The sequence below is a fragment of the Patiria miniata genome, unplaced genomic scaffold (assembly GCF_015706575.1).
Source record: "Patiria miniata isolate m_02_andy unplaced genomic scaffold, ASM1570657v1 HiC_scaffold_1, whole genome shotgun sequence".
Classification (NCBI taxonomy): domain Eukaryota; kingdom Metazoa; phylum Echinodermata; class Asteroidea; order Valvatida; family Asterinidae; genus Patiria; species Patiria miniata.
Window position 1 is genome coordinate 17,293,345 of NW_024037047.1, and position 23,249 is coordinate 17,316,593.

The 23,249-nt window shown below is 39.5% G+C and overlaps 1 protein-coding gene across 1 annotated transcript in view; it reads left to right on the forward strand.

Annotated features, from left to right (window-relative positions):
- The first annotated feature begins 14,684 nt into the window (after nt 1-14,684).
- LOC119731137 overlaps nt 14,685-23,249 on the forward strand; it is a 60,315-nt gene continuing 51,750 nt past the window's right edge. The window contains exons 1-7 of the mRNA XM_038204166.1: nt 14,685-14,800; nt 16,810-16,947; nt 17,372-17,515; nt 17,649-17,873; nt 18,129-18,206; nt 18,901-18,978; nt 22,896-22,967. Coding sequence (XP_038060094.1) covers nt 14,685-14,800; nt 16,810-16,947; nt 17,372-17,515; nt 17,649-17,873; nt 18,129-18,206; nt 18,901-18,978; nt 22,896-22,967 — 851 coding nt within the window. The remainder of the gene's footprint in view (nt 14,801-16,809; nt 16,948-17,371; nt 17,516-17,648; nt 17,874-18,128; nt 18,207-18,900; nt 18,979-22,895; nt 22,968-23,249) is intronic.

Genomic DNA, 23,249 nt, shown 5'->3' on the forward strand with positions numbered 1-23,249 from the left:
CCTCCCCCTAATTAAAGAGTAAGAAGCAAACTGGCCCACTTTACAAATAGTCGTTACAGTACGTTTATTAGAGAAATTCCTTTTCTCCTAAATACGGATTGGTGAAAATTGAATAACAAGATAATTAAAAAGGGCGGAAAACCCCTTGCGTCAGAATTTGGTTCTTGATCCGCCCTTGATGCCCTATGAACTGCTGTTGTCCCCTCCCCCCCCCCCCCCCCGCTGTAAAAAAATATTGTTTATGTCATTGCTGCTTGGTTCAATAAACTGTAATGCACAAACAAGCCTTTTAATTCAGCAAAAGAATCGATACCGAATCCGACGATATCGATACCGTGGCGGTATCGTCAATCGAGGATGATCACAGGTGAAAAAAGTCACATCGACTACTGGAAGACTTTATCACAGATGTGAATAGTTTCATTAACAAGTCCACTCATATGCGCCTCTTTGTCTATGCTGGCTGGGATTTACCATTGAAGCACTACTGCCTATTCAAAGACGTCTTCATTCTTTGTGTAATGTGTACACTAACATTATATAATTATAGAGTTAGTGGTATGGTATGGGAAGAGTCCAGAGATGAACTCTAAATAATTCTCAAAGGCTGTAGTCAAACTCGCATACGCGACGTCCGTTTGGGCGCTCATCAGCCGGGCATTGTGTCTGACTATGGAACCGTCTAGCTACCATCTTCTTACTGCATGCCTTCTTATTCTGGCTTTTTGTCGGTCTGGATCTGGGACATTTACGTCTTGTTACAATGTAGATAGATGGAAGGAATTGCATCAGATCATCTACGAACCAGGTAAGATTGTATGAAGAGAAATTGCTGTTCTTGTATAGTGGTAAGTTTTGTTCATCCTCTTTCACTCTGGTTAAAATGCAGCATTGCTCATCTGTCATATTAAGTCAGATGTCTCCGATATTTTTCTCTTGGTGATATAACAAGGTTCTCTCATTCTAGTATTACGCCTAGTCTGCGAACACAACAAAAAACACGAGACCTTCTCAGCTCTCGACGGCGGTTACAGCCCGATAGTCCAAAAGGTTCGATAGTCCGAAGGTTCTTTAGTCCGAAGGGTCATTAGTCCGAAGGTTCGATAGTCCGGATAGACGATTAGGTGAGACAGTTCGAATCGACAATAAGGTTCAATAGTCCGAATTGACAATAAGGTTTGATAGTCCGATTTGACATTAAGCTTCAATAGTCCGAATTGACAATAAGGTTCCATAGTCCAAATTGACAGTAAGGTTCGAAAGTCCGATTTGACGGTAAGGTTCGATAGTCCGAATGGACAGTACGATTCGTCAGTCTGACACTTGTCGATTCGGACTATCGGACCTTATTGTCAATTCGGACTATCGGACCTTATTGTCGATTCTGACTATCGGACCTTATTGTCGATTCGAACTATCGGAACGTATACTTTTTGTTCGGACTATCGAAACTTATTGTTAATTCGGAATAATGAAACTTCGGACTATAGATCCTTATTTTCCTTTCGGACTACTGAACCTTCGGACTAATAACCTTAATCTAAATTCGGACTATCGAACCTTCGGATAAATGAACCTTCGGATTATCGAATCTTCGGGCTAATGATCCTTCGGACTATAGCATCAAATGTTCGGATTAACTAACGAACCCCCTCTTATGGGAAATTTCTGCATTCGGACTATCAAACCTTCGGACTATCGGGCGGACAAACAAACACAGTTTTATAATTCCACGGATCACAATATAGGTAAATGACATTTCAGCAAAACTAAAACACTTCACATGTAAAAAAGAACACTCTCATAACATGATAACTAGCACTTATCATAACCTTTATTTAGACACCTCCTGCTTCCAATGTTAAAATAACATGCGTTATTATTGTCAAGAGTTTATAGTCTTGCCCTGCCTTCTACTTGGCTACCCTGGGGGAAATGTGGGATTATTCAGATATTGTTTTCATGATACGACATGGTTTCATTTTATTGGTATATCACGTACCTTAAATGTGATCCGTGGACAAAATTTTAAAACTTTGTTTTTGTTTAAAATTCCATAAATGGAAAAGTACTTGAGTGACTTGAATGATCGTTTTTCTAAAATGAGCTTATTAGTTGGTTTGTTACATCCTAGATCTGCAAAGCGGTACATGCAGAACTTGCACCCCAGTTTCCCCAAGCATAGGCATACCACTTATCACAGCATTTGAATGAGATTTAAAAAACTATTATTACAGGGTTAACGAGGTACTGCAGAAAGGTTTGTGTTCCCGTAGGTGGGTTTTAATTGTAAAGTTTCCGAGCGGAGCGTATGGGTGTAGGCTTGATGTATGCATGCTGGTACGCCAGACGTAGGGTCGGGCAGACGGCCTTTGTTTAATATCGAAAAAACACCTTAAACATAGTAGAATACACCAAAAAAATAGCAAAGCATAGTTTTGGTCGAAAATAAAATGAAAGGATGAAAAATTAATTAGACCGTTCAAATAAGGCGAATGGTAAGAACCGCGTGCCGTCAAAAACGATGTCACCGTGCACAGACGGCCACGTTTGACCGTCCAATGGAGGCACCGGCTCCGCTTGCTCCATGCGGCAAATCACGCTGTGCTATATCGGTCAGCGGCAAATAAAAAAACACGCTCACACTGTCCATCTCTATACGGCTGACATTTGGGGTACTTTCATCCCAAAGTGCTGGCTATTTTCTTGTAGTTAATTCGCACAGGTGGGTACGACATGACTTATAGGTACGAGTTACCTGGATTCGATTTCATGGGTGCGATTTTACCCGGGTACGAGTTGACCTGCTCCCTGCATTCGCTGTCTGAATGCCATTAAGCAGCGGGGTTACGCTGTTACACCGACAGTAAACGTCGGCGGCAATATCGTCGTCTTATTCGCAATAACTCGAACATAGTGTCTTATTTTCATTCATCTATTCTTTATATACATGGCAGTCTTTCATTTGTCGAGGAAAACTGGCGAAATATTTTAAAAACTGGATTGATTCAGACGGGTTGTAAGAAAAAAAATGAAAAGATTTGTTTTTCAAGCAAAGCTTTCAAATTTGGACAATCTTCGGCTCATCTTTGTAAAATTCATATGTTATGTTCTCACAATTGTTCACGAGTTTAGGCTGTCTGTAACTTGTGAAAATCATGTAGATTGTTTTTTGCTGAACAATGGGTTCGGAATGGTTGTAATACGTCGTCTGATATCAGAATAGTCTTTTGGTCTGGTACTCAGACTAACCAAGCGATGCACAAGTGCATTGGCATGAACATACGTGTCATCGCACCTGTTTGTTTTATTTTTCCATTTATAATGTCAGGCATTGACTGGGGTAAGGAAGCTAAACCCAAAACGTGTTCAGGCTGCAGTTGTGACGAAACCTGGAGAACTATTAACTGCGCGTCAGGGACAACTGTGTAAGTTAATTAATGTATGGAAATACACACCTGTGAAAACTAACCTTAAAAACAATGTAAAATTTCCAGAGTTGTAATGACTCGAGTCAATGACTCGACTCGACTCCGACTCGAGCCACAATTTTTAGTGACTTGAATCGAGGGCAAATGACTCGACTCGACTCGAGTCACTGCGAGCAAATGACTCGACTCAAGTCCCTCATCAGAATGACTTGACTCGACTCAAGGAAGGCTAATAAGACCCGAGTCCCCAAAATAAAAGCAAAACTTTGCGAAAGATATTTACAATGACTTTCACCGGTGCCGGTTTTTGTTCACGTCATGTTAGAATAATGTATACATATACCTTCGTGGTTCAATCAGTGTCCCCATTAGTTGAATGGCGATCAGCTGCCACCCCCGTTTTATTTTCATTAAGAGTCAAATGTTGTGTCAGCACATGTAGAAGCCCGAATGTAAAATTTAAAAAGCCACAAAAATGACTCTCTGTCTTGTTTTTTTTTTTCATTGTATGGTGTTCAAATATTTGTGAGTCGAATTGACCTAAGCTACATACTTGACTCGACTCGACTCGACTACACACTCGACTCGACTACACTTGATTCGACTCGACTCGACTCGGGTCACTTCTTCAAAATGACTGGAGTCACAAAAAATAGTGACTCGCTACAACTCTGTAAATTTCCCGTAGTTTGTACGCTTTGATTGTGTAAACCACGGGAATTCCAGTAAATATTTTTGCCATAGTGCATGTTGGTATACACAATGCATTAGCGCCCCATGGAAATGTAGAAGTTCCAATTGTGATTCGCACACACATCCAATGCATAAATAATGCAAACGGCAGTGAATGGATAATTCAATAGATATGCTATGGATAAACATTGCGCTATTGTAAAATTGTGAAAACTCCTTTCATATGTTTGGACACATTTAGTGGCGTCTACATTACATGAACCGCGGGCAAATTAAACTGTTTAGGTGCTTAAAAAGCTGCTCAATTCATGTGTTTTTGTTTCTATACAGGAGGGTGATAAATCATCAATTTGATTTCATTTACGAGAACACATTCAGTCCCAGTACGACAAGCATGTAAGTTAAACATCCATAGTCATCAAAACATTTGATGCAAATGTTGGGCTCGATCGGTCGATCTGAGCAATCGGTGGATTCTGCAGGACATTTCGGACTTTACTTACCTTTTTCAAAAAATCCTCATGAATCATGAAATTCCACTACTGTCTAAGTCGTATAACGTTCGACCGTAAAAAAAATGAGATTGCCTCAAACAATTTTATATCAACACAAACCCCTGAAAGATTATACAGTCCGTCAGATTTGTTTTATCCTGTCGTACTTTCAAGTTCTGTGTTATATTTAAAACTGAATTCGTTATTATTGTTATTTTTTTTTGGGGGGGGGTTGCATTCGCCCACAAATAGAACCGCCCTGCGAACCCGATTGCCAGTCCCTACATTATCTGTGCTGAGAGGATTTGGGCAAAGGTCTTCCCCACGAAAACCTGAATATTGTCGAGCCACAAATACCTCGACATCTGTACAGTATTTTGTTCATATTAATGTCAAAGCTTTCACAAGATGACACTTTTGGGGTACATCGTCACCAAACTGTTGGGTGAAGAAGAGTCAGTGTAATATCCGCCATTTGCTCATTTGTTTCTCTGAGTTTCTGTTTGATTTATCGGCATCAATTACTATTGTAGCCCAAGAATTGTCTTTTTATATCTTTGCCATTTTAGCATTATCGTTGGTGGAGACTTCAAGATTAATGCGGCAGCTTTTAAGAGATTATCGGAGCTTCGGGAATTGTAAGCAATGAAAGACTTCATCTGCACGTCACTGTACACTAAGCCAAGACATTCAGAGAAGTCAGAATTTGATATCAGAAAATGTTACTCCAATAGACATAAACCCAAGTTTCTCAATGAATATGAAAAAAAGCTTATACAAAGATGTAATTTCTGTGATCTCACAACGTATATTATGAGTTGTAGGAGGTATTTCTATTGCATTCAGTTTATTAGCAATCTCTATCGACAATTTCCAGTCACAATTTGAACCTAAAGACAAATTAATTACAGACAAACATTCGGCAGCGTCTATACGTTTGACAAACAGATGTGAAGGAGGGTACTTTTTTGACGGGGAAAAACGTTCCGATTTCAAGGAATCAACATAATAAGGGAGGAAAAAACTAGGCGTGTTTATGATTAAACTTGAAGACTTTTTCTTTTAATCATTGTTTTGACATCCACAGGACCATCGTAGACACAACGTTGACAGAATTTCCCGATTTGTCAAAGTGTGACGGTCTGGAATATCTGTAAGTACCGACACCTATCTTGACTCCTATTCAGGTCTGGACTCCTATTTAGGTCTTGCCAAAATGATCAATGTGCTTGGGAAACCCTGCACACCCCCACTTGCCTCAATTCACCTAGATTCGCCATACCAATTTGAATGCGAGAGTAGGGCATTTTACTTCAACCCTGCTATGCCCAGTGCAGTTGGCAGAGAATTATCAGACATTTCAAAACATTTTAAATTTGCCTGACTAAAAGGGTTTTGAAAGGTGAAATAGTGCTGGAACTTCGAAACTTTTCGAAAGGTTTCGGAAGGTGAAGCAACTCTGTGAGCAAATTCAGTAAGTTGCCTTTCAATACCTTTCGAAAGGAATTGAAAGGTGCGGTAGTGCAGTAACAATAAATTCTGGAGGATTTTAAAAGGTCCTGCATTTTTTGTCCTCCAATTTGCCAGAACCCAAATTTTGAGGTGTTTTGAATGGTCAAACCACAGGAGCTTAAACAGATACATTTTTTCTCGGGCTACACTTTGAATGGACTATCAGACAGGATGTGATCCAAGCACAAGGGCGTACATGCTTGCAAGTATGTTCATTTTAGCTTGCGTCCACCGAGCTGCAAGGTCGGTCAGTTTAACCCTAAAAGGACCGGGTTATTTTGACCATCTCTCGGCCGGGGGAGGGGGCGGATTCTACCCCCTTCCCCTAAGATCTCGGACATCGAGTGACGAAACATTTTGAAACTCGATACATGCATAGAGCAACAAAATCTATCAAAATATGCGCGAGGCTCGAGGCTAAAAAGTCACATTAGCTTGGGTCGACAATTTTATTTTTAAAGCTATAGCGGAAAAAGTTGGGGGGGGGCGGATTCCGCCCCGGCCCTTTTAGGGTCAAATGAATGCTAACCATAACGCCATTTATTATTATCTCAACAAATAAAGAAATCCGGGATTTATTTATCCTCATCAAGCTGACATCTCTATTTTCCTTTTATTACTGTGGAGTAAATTGAGAAATCACTAAAGAAAATTATTATGACGATAATCAAATGGTCTCCAGATTTAACATTAATATTATACATGAACATTTAGATTTGTGCGGTTTCGGTTTGCAGGGACCTGACGGGGAACCGACTAAAAATGACGCCATTCAACTATAGAGGGCTTACTCTACCCAAGAACCTCACTGCAGTGTAAGTTGAACCTTTATTGGGGTGGATATATCGTGTTTTGAAAATAAACTCTTCATTTTATTTGTATCTATTTTCTGGCCTACCCCTAGCCCTAACTCTAACCCTAACCCTTCATTTAACATGAATTCGATAATTTTTAATATTAGCTTCTTAGATATAAAATCTTGGTGGCGCAACTCATCCTGAATACCCGACGTGTGAGTGCGATATTAATATACAAAGGGAAACAAGTACCCGAAAATGAAACAAAATCATGATTTGGAATGCATTTCGTTTGAGGTTTTTGCTAATATAGGCTTTACCAAACCTGCTTGATTACTATAACACGTATGTATAGTGTTCCACGAACTACAGATTGCTAAACATATATGGTCACGTGTTTGCCAATCATAGTTAGGCTTAAACTTCCCAAGTTGATTGAATGTTACAACGTTGTCCGATATTTCGAATATGGCGGGCGCTGTTTAGTTTGTGTAAAGTCCGTTGTAAATGACGTACCGCTAGTGCTTGAACACCAATATCCAATATCGGTGGATACGTGCGCTTTATAAACCCGCATTATTGAAAAAAAAAATTAGGCATTATTATTAGCCAAACCAAAAAGCACCCTTCTATTGCGTCTGCCATATCAGGCGCGGAACAAGGGGGGGGGGGGGTAAAAAGCAACAACCAGCTCCGTCAAAATAAAAAAAAATATTCATAGAAATTTATTTTAAATAATGCGACCCCCCCCCCCACCTGCTCCGACACCCCCCCCCCCCCCCCCATGTTTTTGTAATGTTAATAATGTCCGCCTGTGGGCAAAATACGTACATATCCAGCTTGGTTAGAGGGTATTTGTACACTACTCTGTAATATAGTGGTAATCGTCGGATTTGAACAGGGCCCCTATTGAAAGTATCCCCCCCCCCACCTATTGGTTTTCGGTGGCCAGGTGTCCGAATAAAAAAAAACCTGTCTACATTTCAGAATGTTTTGCTGATGACCCCCCCCCCCCCCCCGCAAACTGTCCTGGATCAGCCAATGCATATCTCAAAAAGGCTAATAGTTTATTTGAACCAACCGATGAAGTATTTCATATCTGTTATCTTCCGTCATCAGGCACTTGATGGACAACCAACTTGAATGGATTCCTCCTCATTTCATGTCCAACACACAGGTTGAGTATGTGTAAGTACATCATTCGGTTAACAGGCTAGAATTCATATGTCAACATGAACACATTATACAAATAATGAATGTTCGTGGGTGTAATGGTAAGAATAATTTCATGAGGTGACAGATGAAATGTTCCATTCCTTCCATTGCACGAACGTGAAACATTCATTATTTGTTTTATACAACACCTTAATAAATCCCTGTCATCTGATTGGTTGACTTTTAATAGCCAATTTATTTAGGTTAAAAACTGTTTAAAAGTTCGACAAGTTCATCATATTTATATTAATGCAAACTGTTCGACAGGTTAAGAACAATATTATTCAATTCATCTCGATTTAAAACAGCGCCATCAGTGCACCAGCAGCAGTGACACAGTGCAATGGAAGTTCTATTCACAGTGCAATATAACTTCCATTGCACTGTGCGCTGCGCACCACGCGCGTGCTGTGCGTTGGTACGAATAATTCCATGACATGTGATCAGCGATCCATCAATCAGATGACTGGGATTTATTCAGGTGTTGTATAACAAGAAATGATTGTAATGTATTATCTATATTATCTTACATCAGTAACAGGCGCAAGAAACTTACGCACATAGTTTCTGTACAAAATTGTGGAGGGATTTTCGTAGAAGTAAATTGAAATCGACGAAAACCATGGATTATTGCATGAAGCGGTCAATAAAATCAGATGAGATTTATTCTTAGTTGATAAAGTGGCCTCGTTGTGTAATCTATGAAGGAAAAAAAACCCAAACAAACATTTAATTATATAAAGGCTTCCTTCGTTGGAAATCGTGGACATATCTTTGTTCTGATTGTTTCTTGTAGGCGTTGTAACAAAAATGCAATGGCACAAAAGACCTCTTGTTTTGGAAATCGAGTGATCAAATAATATGTTTTATTTTCAGAGGGCTTTGCGGGAATGAACTGAGTATTATTCCTACGGATGGTCTGGTGGGTGTGGAGAAACTTCACTTCTTGGGACTCGCAGAGAATCAGATAACCTCCATCTCAAGGCGCAACATTCGTCTCCTGAGATCCCACAATCTTAAACATCTGTACGTTTGAAACGGCTGGTTTGAATTTTTAGGCATCATTGCTACTCTCTTTGTTAATTGCATCTCGATTTCACATATATAAAATGTACGTGTAATCAACAGTCTTTGCACTAAAAAAATCGTTTCAGTGTTAAAAACCAAATTCTAATAATAACAAATAAATATGTTTTCCTCAGAAACTTGCAGATGAATCAGATAAGTACTATTGAACCAAGAGCATTGTCACAACTGAGGCAGCTCAACATACTGTAAGTACGAATGCGTTGTGATGTTCGGGGAAAACATATTTTATATCCAGTTATAATACTGCAGCAGGTGAGTTGATTACCGACCAAGACCTTGAAGTACATCGTATTGTCCGTCAAAGGGCCATGGGATGTAAATCTTATTTTATGCAATCCTGGGGAATGCACCTTTGTGTCCCATTTAACCTTAGTTTTAATTTTCAGTTTGCCATTTTTATTGGGCATTTTGGTGCCTTTTTGGTTTTTATGCTGATTTTGCATATTCATGAGCAAACGTGTGATGTAATTTCAGGCAGAAACTTCCATGTTACAGCAACTTCGTGCATCAATTTTGTTTTCTTTGGTGATTCGCTGTTATTTCAGTAGATGACATTAGGTCACTGAGCACAATTGTCCCACAAATGTTATCAAATGAGCAACTTTTGGGCTCACAATTTCGACAGAAAACCCCTCAACTGAGCAGCATCTTTCTGAAGTGACATCACAGCAACAGCGCCCTCATTTGTCAAGAAAAGCATGGAGTATTTGAATGTTTAAAAAAAGTGCGCCTTTCAATAAAATCAACCAAAAATGGATGTCAAATAGTTCTTATACATAGAAGAGGAGTAGAAAGTTGCACAAGTAGTTACCAAGTAATTACATTTTATGTCATGGGCACTTTAAGGGTACTTTATAGGACATTGGAAAACATATACCCGTTAGACGTTTTGAAGCACCTTTTTAAAAAAAAATTCAGGGAGTTGAACCAGAACTTGCTGTCAGATCTGCCACCGAAGACACTGGATGGTCTGCCAACACTGCTTCATTTGTGAGTATGCTGCATTTCCTTATCTCTCTGTAATTCCATTATCAAAATCATCAAAGTAATTCACTCAGTCTCCCTTTAAAAGGAAAACTTTCATTTTTCGTTTGCAATCACCACCTTTATAAGTGGCCCTTTGTCTTAAAGATGGAGATTTTTGCTTAAAAAAAACGAGGTGCAGGTAAATGAGCGTGGGTAAATAATAATATTGATACTAATCAATTTATGTCTTATTTTAACTGGGTAGCCCATTCAGTGGAATCCACTGATCTCCCATGGGGCCCAGTAAAGAGAAGACAATGTGAAGAAATTACAGTTGTAGAGGTGGGAGGAAAAGCCCAGAAGAGTATTCTGAGGAAACCCACGGAATCAGGTAGGGTCTGAAAACCCAATTCACATATTGACCCAGGCGGGATTGGAACCCGGGTCACAGCGGTGGAAGGCGAGGAAAGTACCGCTACGCCAACCTGACTCCCCAACGCCAACTGCATTCATACCGTGAACTATCGCTGTGCCCGCTCCTCACATTACATCACAATTACTAGTAAACTGAAAAATAAAGTTACACGTTCAAAATATTATTATCAGCTTTATATAATCCATTTTAAAACCTTGCTTTAGCTTGATCCTTAAAAGCACAGTGGTATTTGTGTAATAAATGTAAACCATATAAATAATAATGATATTTTGAATACAGTGCAAGTCAAAAAGAAAGTGACAAAACAAAACACAACTAGTCAAATCAGTTTTAAATTTGAATTCCAGTGTGTAATTTCACACATTTAGAATTCCACGGACAGCTTTTTAAAAAATAGCTTCTTTTAGTTTACATGTGTATTTTCTGATAGCAAGGATCAATTTCAGTAATTCTATTTCCAAGATGATTGAAGAAAAAAAAAACAGTTCACTTTCTTTTCGACTCACCCGCAGTTAAAATAATATACGAATGCCAATAAGTGTGTACCCCACCCCATCATTCCCACAAGGCAAACCCTCGTTAAAGAAAATGTAATAAATGAATAAATAAATAAATACAAGCAGCATGGGATCAACATAATAAATCAGAGGGTATGTTCTTGACACAGAGACCTGAAAGAAAACCAGCTGAAAGAGTTAAAGGAGAAAGCCATCACCAACATGCAGAGCATGACACACCTGTAAGCTTCCTCGTCTACTTCTTTTTTAATACTTCGCAGTGCAGACGTTTGAGTGAGAAGTATTTGACATTAGATACGTAGAGTGAAGCGAAGAACTGAGAACTGTTTAGAAGGTCATGGCAGATACACGTAGAATCAGACCCGGATTAAGTGTTTCGTAGGCCCTAGGCACCAGTGTTCCGTAGGCCCCGCTCCACCCTAGGCACTGGCACAAAATTCATGTTAATGTAATACCCAAGTACAAAGCACTGTACAAATCACGACAGGCCAAACTGGTATAGGTCCAAGCTCTAACAGCCTGTTGGCACCAATTCGGGACTCGGGGCGTCATTTGCTTCTCAAAGTGGGGGTAGAACATACATGTGTATCTTGATCAGTATTAATTATGCGAGTGCGAAGCCGAAAAGGTGTGGGGTTGGGGTCCGCTTAAGGGCCCCAGAAAAAGTTGGATTCTAGGCGCCCTGTGGTGCGATCTGAGGCAATTTCTGACGACTGCCAAAGTTTTAACACAAGATCATCATTTAAACAAATTTTTCGAGTTTGGAGTTATTAAAATCAGCTGTTCTGAGCTATAGAATCAAATGTAGGCTACATTTTTTTATTCAGGGACGAAAATCGACATGTTCCCCGTTGCCCACCGATCGACGCCTATTGTTGGCACCGTGCTTCAGAACATGAAGGGCCCATGCATACATGTTGTACAGCGTCAGTTGGTGAAATCGAAAATTCTGAGAGAGACCCTAAAACTTAAAAACAACTTTTCTCTGTGCGTGCGCGTGTGTGTTTGTGCGTGGATAGGCATATGTGTTTTATGGCACACTGCGGTGTTTTCGTAAGCCCCCCCCCCCCAATTTTTTTTTTCGTAGGCCCCCAAATTGTTCGTAGGCTACTGTGCCTACTGTGCCTATTGGGTAATCTGGGCCTGTGTAGAATATACTGGATGAAACCCCAAAAAAAAAACGGTTGTAAGTTTTCGTAACAATGAACTTGCCCGTAGATCATTGTAAATTCCTATGTCAGTTGTAGACTATTGGTCAACCTTGTTGTTCGCAAACTTGGTAGCACAGTGTGTTAAAAATATATAAAATCTGTTATTTTTCAACATAAATGTGTTTCATTTCTCCGCGAAGGTATCTGTCTGGTCAGGTTCCTGGACTTAGTGTCATACGATTCAATGCATTTTCGGCAATATCGAATTCCCTAGAGGAGCTGTGAGTATTCGGCTTTTTTTCTCATGTAGATTCATTTAATCATTCGATATTCTAAAAATTGTTCTTTTGTTACAATTTTCCACTTGAATTCGGTCTTTGAGTTATATTGTTTTCCGTACGACTTTTGCGATGATGGAAAGTGAAAGTGATCAATGTAGATGTACATGTATACGGATGTGTTCCAAGCTGTATGTAATAATGACTACGATAGTCAGCGGTGGAGATTTGTGGTCAACATTGAAGGGGGGGGGGGGACCAGCAAGCGCTTTGGACATTCGAACGGCGTGCGGGTGGGGGTCTGGGCGCCTTTTGACTCTGTGGCTGCCGTTTAAGGCCAAGAGAAAAAATTTAGCGCCCCACCCGGTTCCTTTTTGGAGGCCGCCTCTTTTTTTTTTTTTTTTTAACGAAAAAATTATAATTTTTAAACAGTGACATCATTTTGGCCTCTTTGTCTGTTGCATCTAGCCCATATAAAGCTGGTATGTCATTCCTAAGTCGAAGTGGCGGCCATTTAAAAAAAAAAGCTGGCCGCCATCTTGACAAATAACTCGGTCGGGGGGCCATTTTGGAAGGAAAAAAAGAAAAAAAGGGCCTCCTCCTTCCTTTTTTTCCAAAAAGGCAGGACGCTAGACCTGTTTTTTGTTTTATTTGGCCTAAACATTTTGTTTGCATTTTACACATGGGCATAATCAAAATGTTACGTCCATTCCCACCCTGTACTCATGCATTTACATAACTGAGCATAATTTTGGGAAACCACAGTGCAGGCTTCTATAAATTTACGCACTATGAAATAATAGTTGGTGGGAAGGTTTAGGGAGGCATGTCCCCACCACTGTGATCTCCGCCCATGGCTATAGCATATCCTGTACATTTCCATGTCATTAGTTTTTAAAGTTTCTGAAACATAATAACAAGCGATTAGTTTTCTTTATCGGCAGGCATCTTGGTGACAACTCTTTGAGTACTTTCCCACACGCGGTGTTATCCCTGGAAACATTTAACCATCTGACTCATATGTGAGTAAAACATTTTCGCATGTTTTTATAGTTAAATTAGTCATTTGAAATAGACATATTATAAAAATAATCTTTATGCCATTGATGTCTGACTTTAGGTTCAACTATGATTAAAAAAAAGCGAGACCAGGCAAGTATTAAAGCTGGTAGCAGAACGCATAAAGCTTATATTTGATTGGTTTGGAGTGGATAAAAACTCATTGAATAAAGCAAAAAAGTCATGATCAGGTCACAAACTGAGACATCGTGAGATGTTCGTGAAACAAGCGGCATCTTGACGTAACAGTCGCAACCATGCTCATATAACCCAAGACGTAGCCTTGGTCAAGGGATTCGTGTATAGTGTCCGTGATGGTATCTGGCCGCTATCCGTAAACACTAGCCGCGTGCTTATGCACTGTGCGGAGCGCAAACAGCGACCTCATGAGGCTTTACGATATGCACATCATCTGGGAGGAATAACGCCTTAGTCTGGTTCCCAGACCAAAAGATTCTGACTATTTCAAAACTAATCTTCGTCATCACTTCGTCGACACTCGGAGGGCGCCGGATATTTCCGGGCATAGATAGGTTGTATTTACCTGCCATGCCTGCGAAAAAACCAACGAGTTCACATATTCATTGCTTGCATTTAAAAAACGTGAAATTCAGTCACGAATTTGTGCATCAAGTATGCACTCGGATCGTCCAAGGGGCGAGCTTAGCTGCGTCATGCATGTACTACATATATTTTGAATCTGACGACGGTTACCCATGGCGGTATGCCAAAACTGGGCTTCGTCTTCAGGTCGCAACAAAAATCGACGACTGAAATGTTTCCGACGGTCGTAGCTCAGGCCCCAGCTTGATCCTTAAAAGACATTCACGGAATATTCTATATCGTCTCAAGATCGACCCGACGGCGGCTTTTAAGTACGTGCAAGCAGTATAGTCCCATGTTTCATGACCAATGGCACCATTGGCTACATAAAATCTAAAAAGTGGTCAGTAGCGTTAGCATTTACGGTCTATGTTGCTTACAATTATTGCAGCAATCCTCAAGTACGCTTTATTTTATCTTATTCAGATATTTAGGTAACAATATGATCAGCAACTTGACGCACTTCAGTGATGATGCCTTCCCGGGCCAGCCAATAATCTACGAGAAAATGCTGGCCGGACATCGGCCCTTCAGGAGTCTCCCAAATGTTACTCACTTGTAAGTTGTCAGACTACGTCTTCTACTTATTGGCAATAATCTACCTCACTTTTCAATGTTATAATCCAGGATATTAGCTGCCGATTATCTACCAATTGTGACATTTTAGTTGCTTGCAAAGTTGAAATTGATTGTTGTCCAAACAATGCTATACTTAAGGTAGCATATATTCCATTAGCCGAAGTTTGGATGCTTTAAGGATGCTGTTTAGCCGGGGACCATTCATTTGAGATGTATTAAGGATGTCGTTATTGTGATGCTTTATTAAGCATTTAAACGTTCCTATCTGTTTTCCTTTCTGAAGTAACACGTCGCCTTTGAATTAATAAAAACAAACTTCCATGTAGGCCTATAGGCTGTAGTTGAGGATCTCAACTATTTAGAATTTGTTGTTGAGGTAATGAAGTTAACGCACAGTGTTACAAAAACCGAAATTCCTTACGAAAGCTTTCCAGTATTGTTAGATTTTTTCAAGCTGTATTTGTAAATAAAAACATAGTTTAGACGACGGAAAAATATTGGTCAACCACATAAACACCTCTGATATCCTAATCTTGTACAAAGCTGGGATTTGAAATGCTTTGTACATGCAGGTATCTGAATGACAACAAAATCAGAGGAATAAACGGAGGCGACTTGTGCAACCTTGCGATGCTCGAACTTCTCAATTTAAACGAGAACGAACTGGACGAGATCACATTAAATGACACCACATTTGCCTGTTTGCCAAGTTTGGCCACACTGTAAGTCCAAGTTTCAGTAGTATTGTACAACTGAAGTCGAGACTTGAAATTGATTTATGACTTACTTAGAATATCAACTTTCTATTATATTTAACATCAGATTTTCTTTCTAATTATTAGGTCGATGTTTGCAAACATGGAATGAAAACAAAATAAACGTGAGCAAAGGATACAAAATGTGCATTCGTGAAATAGCCCTATCTTGCAGATGTATTTGTATCCAATAAGCAATGTTCTTGTCTATATTTGCGCTCTACTCCTGAACAGAAATATGTGGGGTGGACGTTTTCCAAGGAATTTCACTTTGTATATTTTCTTCGTTTCAGGCGGCTTTCATCCAACCGTTTCGGATCTATCCCAGCGGCATTACAGCTTCCCGAGAGAGTCCCATCACTCCAAATATTGTAATTTTTTTGACAAGTTGTTCCACATGCAAATGATTAAGATATATTTCATTGGAAAATTCGTGAGAATGGAAAAACACACGCTTAGAATACTTAATAATTCAATAAGACTAGATGATAGCCGTCCGTGGACAAACATGTTTGGATAATGACATGTTTAAATTACCATATATAGTAAAGTCTGTCCCGAGCCAATGTGGCTCATCAGGCCGGCGTTTATCTCCGGTTTCAGTAGCATGAAACGACTGAGAATATTTCTACTCCCCCTGGATGGGATGCTAGTCCATCGGAGGTTACTCCCCAGCTAATGCCGGTACCCATTTATACTCCTGGGTGGAGAGGGGAAAGTGGGGTGAAGTGCCTTGCCCAAGGACACAATATATGACCAGCGGCTGGATTCGAACCCCGGACCCTCTGATCATGAGTCACGAACCCTAACCACTAGGCCACACACTCCCCAAATTACCATATATATCAGAGACAAAATATGCATTTGCAACTTTGTCACTTAATTTTAAAGATCAATATTTTAACACCAATAAATTTAATTTTTGAAATATGCCCAACAAGTATGTGACAATTGCTGTCAAAAGTGGGCTTCCGTCTTTTTGCAACACCCAAAACCCGGTTTGATCAAACACTGGTAAGGAAAGTGTACCGGTCACACTTACACCGTTGGGTACATTGGTCAGCGGCTGATTTGACATTTTACTACCTGGGTAAAGCCTCATAAACTAGTCCCGATGGCGTCTTTTTTCCTCATACAGGAGACTCTCGCGCATGTGTAAGTTCCGACTAGGGTTTCGTTGTGGACAGTGTGAAAAGCCCTTACTATCCTCGCCCATTTTTTCTTCCCTGTCAGATCGATCAGGCATAACAGCATCAGCTTCATGGAGAGGGGAACCTTTTCCAACGTGACAACCTTAAGGCACCTGCATCTCGACCGAAACAGTATTATCTCCATCGAGGATGGCACTTTCCCAGAATTCGTCGAAACCATGTAGGAGAGTACAGAAGATACAAACAAAAAATGTCTGATTGAAGACAATATTTCTGAAATGACAAAGAAAGAAAATCTTGAGAGAAAGATCTCTTCCAGGACCCCTTGTTAAATAATGAAATAAAAGCCCACCCCGGTGGGCTTCTATTTTATCATTTAACAAAGGGGTGCAACCCTCAATAACATTTAATACTGAGCTAACTTTTCCAAAAGGAGTTTGACGAGTCAGGAATAAGTTGCAACACAAAGTTGCCTTGGCCTAATTGGAGTGGGGCTTAAACACAAATCATCTTGTGAAAACTTTGTATTGTAGCTATTATTTAATAATGTGGTATCCTGCCTAAGAGCTTTATTTATAGGTTTCCTATTAGGTTTACTTGGTATAATAAGCGCAATGTTTGTATCGTTTGGCATATTTCTGCAGTAATTTGACGGGGAATGATTTTTACTTCCTTAACGAAAACTCCTTCACCAACCTGACCAATCTGACGTCACTGATTATGGATTCCAATCGGATCCTGGTCCTACCAGAGACTGCCTTTGATGGATGCACCTCACTTAGCACGCTGTGAGTAAATAACCTTCCTATGTAACAACCTCCTCAGAAGTAACACGTGTCACCGATTGAGGTGTCTCTCGAAACTGATTTCCGGACTAAATGAGACCTTACCAGTCTTTCAAATTTTGTTCCCCCTTTCAAGTTCTCTTGCAAATAACAGCATTGGTCGCTTGCTGCTGACGCATATTGAAGATTGTCCAATCAGCACTCGTCTTAGTTTGTCCAATAACGAGGTGTCTTACGTGGAGGACGGAGTATTTGCTGATATCAACTCGACATCTGTTATCGATTTGTCGGCTAACCAACTTACGGAAATTCCCAGGGCAAATTCGTTCGTGAATCTGACATTTACAGGAGAAGCATCTTTGTGAGTACTTGTAGTTGATTGTTTTTAATGTGAGGTTTGATTCAAAATGTTTCCATCCTTTATCCAGTGTCATATGTCTGATTTAATATATATATAAACATTCTAAAACGCAGTGTAATAATTTTGTTACTCCACAAGGTATTACAATTATATTGTAATTGGGTCCACATTGTGGATAAACTATCAAAAAGAAGAGATGTTAAAATATATAATATTGTATTTTAAAAAACATTGTTTTACCTTTCCTCTTTCAAGAAATCTCCGAGATAATCGCATTACCTCCATCCGTGCTGGCGACTTTGAGAATATTGATTCACAGTCTTCATGCACTGTGTGAGTTTTTTTCTTCTCAGAATTCATTTGACTTATTTTTGACTGTAACCTCATTTTAAAAGCAGCCAAAAACACGCACACATTTCAGCTTTGCCTGACATGATTTGTTATTAGAAATTTGTGTCTTGATACATGACGACATACTAGTCTGGTCAGGCATTTTGTTCTAAGCAGTAGAACACTGGTCAATCTATTGAAAGTTGTTTGATATTTTTTTCCAAAACAAAATTATTACATAACTTTGATTAACAACGGGAAGAAAATATGTGTTTGTTGTTCGTAAATTATTTAAACCGTGTTCATGTTTTCAATATTTTCTTGTTATGTTGGATTTGGTGATAAAATAACAACTTAGCACATATTTATCTGTTTATCTTTCAGGGATCTATCACAAAACCAAATCTCGATGATTGAGCACGACTCTTTCCATTCCTTACGAGTCACGTGAGTAATTTATTGAAGAACATTTCCCTTTGCAAATATTCTTATTGTCTGTGCTTTTCTTAAATAGGGCCAAGCTGCGTCAGACTGGACAGATTCCAAGCCCAACTCCCGAGCTTCTGTTGTGTCAATTTCTAAATTTGGTTGATTTCCAAACTTGGGTCGATTTTCAAACTTTCCGATTGTATTTCTGTTATACACCGTATATTTTATGGTGAGCACCGTGTTGTATGCTTTCTGTATGTTTTCTCAGGAATCTGTTGCTGAATGACAACCCTACCAAAATAGTCCATCCAGATGCATTCAGAGATGTCTCATGCAGTGCCAATTTGTAAGTATATACATCCAGACTCTATGTAGCAGTTGTATCCATAAGGGAACGGCCTAAAGCCAGGCGCACCCCTTCCCAATTTTGCCGCTTCACTGGATCACCCCATCAACGGTACGTTTTTTTTTTCACATGATGTTAGTCACATGATGATAGATGGCAGCCGTCAATTTTGAATCATGTGGGTGCAGGCCAATAAATGTGCCCGAAATTGTCGACGCCGGCCAAATCACGATTTGCATGCCCTCAAATTCTCCAGTATTAGAGCATTTTGTGGGCCATGAACTGGAGTGTTTGTAAAAAAGAAGAGCTCGTATTTCTGTGAAATTTGGATGAGATAGGGTCCCACAATTGCTCTGCCTTGCAATAGAGCGCAGGCATCATTTTCAGAATGGCGATGGGCTACATGCCTGCCTTTAGGGGTGATCATCTTTGGATGGCATTTTCTCCCAAGCATCATTGGTTTAACCCCCAGACAATTGAACAGAAAGTTATAGATGATAAAATAAGCCTTATTTTGATGTGTGTCTAAAACACTTCAAAGACCTGTGAGTATTTTCCCTGAATTTTGGAAATTCAGGAAATTTTGGAAATTGAATTTTGGAATTTTGAATCACTTGGCTTTGGCACTTTGTTTACTGGTCTGCGACATTCTTCGTGAAGCTGATTGGTCAACATAAATATTGCGTCCGATGAAATCAAAGTGCTGCCCGCACACCCTTCCAATGCAGATATCGGATCCGGTTAAATCGCATGCAAAAAAAAAATTAAACATGTTTCGCCTGGTATACAGTCAGACCAGTCCCAATTCTCAGCGCACACCTCTTCACGATGGCCCAATGATCTGGTGAACCGGTGAAAGGAAAGGTGACATGTGAGCCGGGCTTAAGCCAGCACTGTACACAAGCAGATTGTTGATAAATCTAGCAGAAAATACAGCCACGGTCTATATAGCTAGTATTTCTATTTACCGCACGCTGGCTTGTCCAATTGCAATCGTGCTTGCTTTCTATATATGTTCTATCTTAGCTATTAGAAGCATTTAGAACTTCTCCACATGTCTCTGAAAGTTGACTATAATTATTCGATGACAAAGTATCCTTGTTGCCATCAAAACTCTAAAGCAGAAAAATTGACAACAACTATGTATCTTTATTTGGAATAAAATAAAGCCTTTCCTAATGGTAATAAGAGTTATTGTCTTACATGAAGGGATCTTTCTCGAAGTCAGATATCGGCACTTGAAAGCAACTCGTTCCAGTCCCTACAAGTCGGGTAGGTCATTTACTACTTATCCTATTATGAAAAAGCTCTCTGTCTGTTTGAGAATCCGTCACATTTTAAAAACAAGAAATGATCTGCCAATACATGTATTTACAATGTTGTCCTTAATCTTGTACTCCAGCATTTGAAACAAACCGCATTTAACGTTCTGCCAGTTGTGTATGTATGCCGTTGTATTATTTTTTCCTTTTACTTTCAACATTTGCTTTAGGTGGTCTTACAAAAACTACCTTGCTGAATATGCACACAGTTTGCTTGTAATGATCGAAGTGTGAATATATGCTGTCCTTTACCTAAAACACGACTTTGATAATTTCGTCAGAGAGTGTGAACATTTTGTGCAATTACCTTGGCCTATATTCACCTATGTGTCACCTATATTCGGCGAAACATTGTTTACCCGGATAATTTCAGCCAAATCCACTGGATTAGGCTAATATTGTGATTTTGTCTTTGTGTTTAGAAACTTGTTGCTGAACGACAACCCCATACGAGTAGTTCATCCACTGGCATTCAATGATGTATCGTGCACCAGCAATCTGTGAGTACCAGTTTCTTTAATCTCTACAACAAAATACCAAATGTCTAATCACATCATCGCCACTCGGCTGTCGTCGTTATCCTCCTTCCCACATTGGCATCAGGGTCGCAATGACTCGACTCAAATCCGGTTCGAGTCGCAATGTTCATTTACTCTACTAGGATTGAATAATTGCAGGTGAATGACTGGACCTGGCTTGAGACATAGTAAGAATGACTCGACTTGACTCGAGTCAAGTCTAAAGCTGATCAATAGTGGAGTCAGTAAAATGCAAGGAATTGAGTGTAGTAGATAAAGATTTACATGTAAATGTCGACTATAACGACTTCACTGTGCTCCAGTCACTTCCTTAGAACGACTCCACTCGATTCGAGTTACGTAATTCAGTGACTCGTTACAATTCGGGTGACCATTACAACCAGTTTAGGCCCTAAACTAAATATATATTTGTATCATTTTCACAGTGAGATGTTCAGAAACAACTTGAGCGTCTTACGATCACTTTCTTTCAACAAAGTGAAGTGTGGAAGCCTGTAAGTTTTATTCCACAAAATCTCACTTTCGATTTTCTATATTGTCTGTAAACATCTTCAGTGAAGTACCCAAGTACAATGCGTTCAAACGATAGCAATGACCCGTAGCAACTTACATAAGCGTTTATAATGGTACGAAATAGACTCAGCCTCCTTCACATGCCACCGGCCAGTAGCCCGGTAATTCGGATGTAGCCTATGCACCTTAATAAATGTCAACAGTTTTTAAGGATGGATTTCAATTTACTGTGTCATGGTGTAATTGGTAAAGATGTAAGTCATTTCATTTGCGTCGTGAGGCCACAACATACAAGAGAAATATACAAAACGAGTCAATTGTTATATACATTTTCCTTTTTTGTGTGACTTCCCCCTTTTCTTCAGTTTACGATATGTGTAAATTTCATAAACTTCAGGAGTGAAAAGTGGCAAAACAAAATACATCAATAAACTCAATGGTGTTGTTTTTTGTTTCAGGTTTTTAGGCAGTAACAGTATTGCAATGGTCGAAGTTGAGGCTTTTCACGTGACAGTATCGCAAGTGTTGTAAGTAAACTATTCCTTGGCGAGACGACAAAGATTGATAGCGCTTCAACAAATCGACATTTTTTTTCTAAAAAATAAATGTTCAATTTGTTTGTTTGAATCATTCCAAATAACCGTCTCTCCTTTTTGGACCTCTGCAGCCAAAAGGGTTTTTCCATCTTTAGAACGGCTTTGCGATCACTCTGGTTCCCGGTCCATGAATTACCGATGCTGATTGTGGGGCGGGGACGAGCCTACTCCGCTCGAATGGAATTATTGTCGGGTAGCCAATAATTCGAACAAAATTATACAGTGATTGAATGTGACATTCAAAATTGAATAACATTTGTGTTGGTAAAAAAATAGCAATTAAACAAAGAAATCTAGTTTTCGGAATGAAACTTGATAATAGCACGAAGAAAGCAAATTGAAGGTGGCATGATGCCAAAACTTAAATACCATTTTATAAAACTTTGGTTCATATCAATTGGAAATTTCCGTTTGTTTTATAACAAATATTGAAGTCTCGGTGTGGCCACGTGGTGATAAAATTCTCCACATTTTCCAAATATGGTTATAACTTTTTTTTCAATGGGCAAATAAGGCCAAGATTCCAAATAATTCTCACCCCTGGTATAAACCACAAGCCTTTAGACTCCCATTGGCCAGACCCTAACCACTGCAGAGTAAGGAGTGTTGAAAGACAGCAGCCCCAAGAGGCGCCTAATGCCTTTGTGCAGTAATTGGAGATCTTACTGGCCAACCCCTTTGTGCCGCCGATCTTTCTGTGTCAACCCCTCGTGTCGCCCAGAGCTCAGACAGGTCGTAAACAATCCTGGCCCACACAAAGGCCATGTGACCTGCCTATATCTTGTGCATGAGGGGGTTATTGACCTAGAAACAGTGTGGTGATAACATTCTCCATGTTGTTTCACGGTGTGATTTTTTGGTCACTCGACTCCGAGGGTTAAAGTAAGAAATCATGTTCAACAAACATATTTTTTTTTTTTGCTCAACATTTTTTTTTATTTTTAAAGGGATCTGAGCAACAACCGTTTGAACTTCATCAAAGGCACGATGTTCGTCAATGGATCCTTAGTGAACATATTGTAAGTAAATGATTGCATCATTGTGCAGAGAATAAACCTGTCAAAAGTAATGGCGTTTTTAAAGCGCTTCAATTGCGAGTTTGAAAAGGGCGGACTCACTATTAGGCTTGTTCAGAAACTTAAATTGTGCTTGAATTGAAATGCAATGTTCGTAACAAGTGTGCGTTTGGTTGTGATTTGCCGAGAAACTCTGAGAGACATACGTTTATAAACATTAAAGTTTTTAAAATTAAAGTTCTTTTTTGTTGCATAACTGAGGTTATGCTTTAATCCAATGGTAAA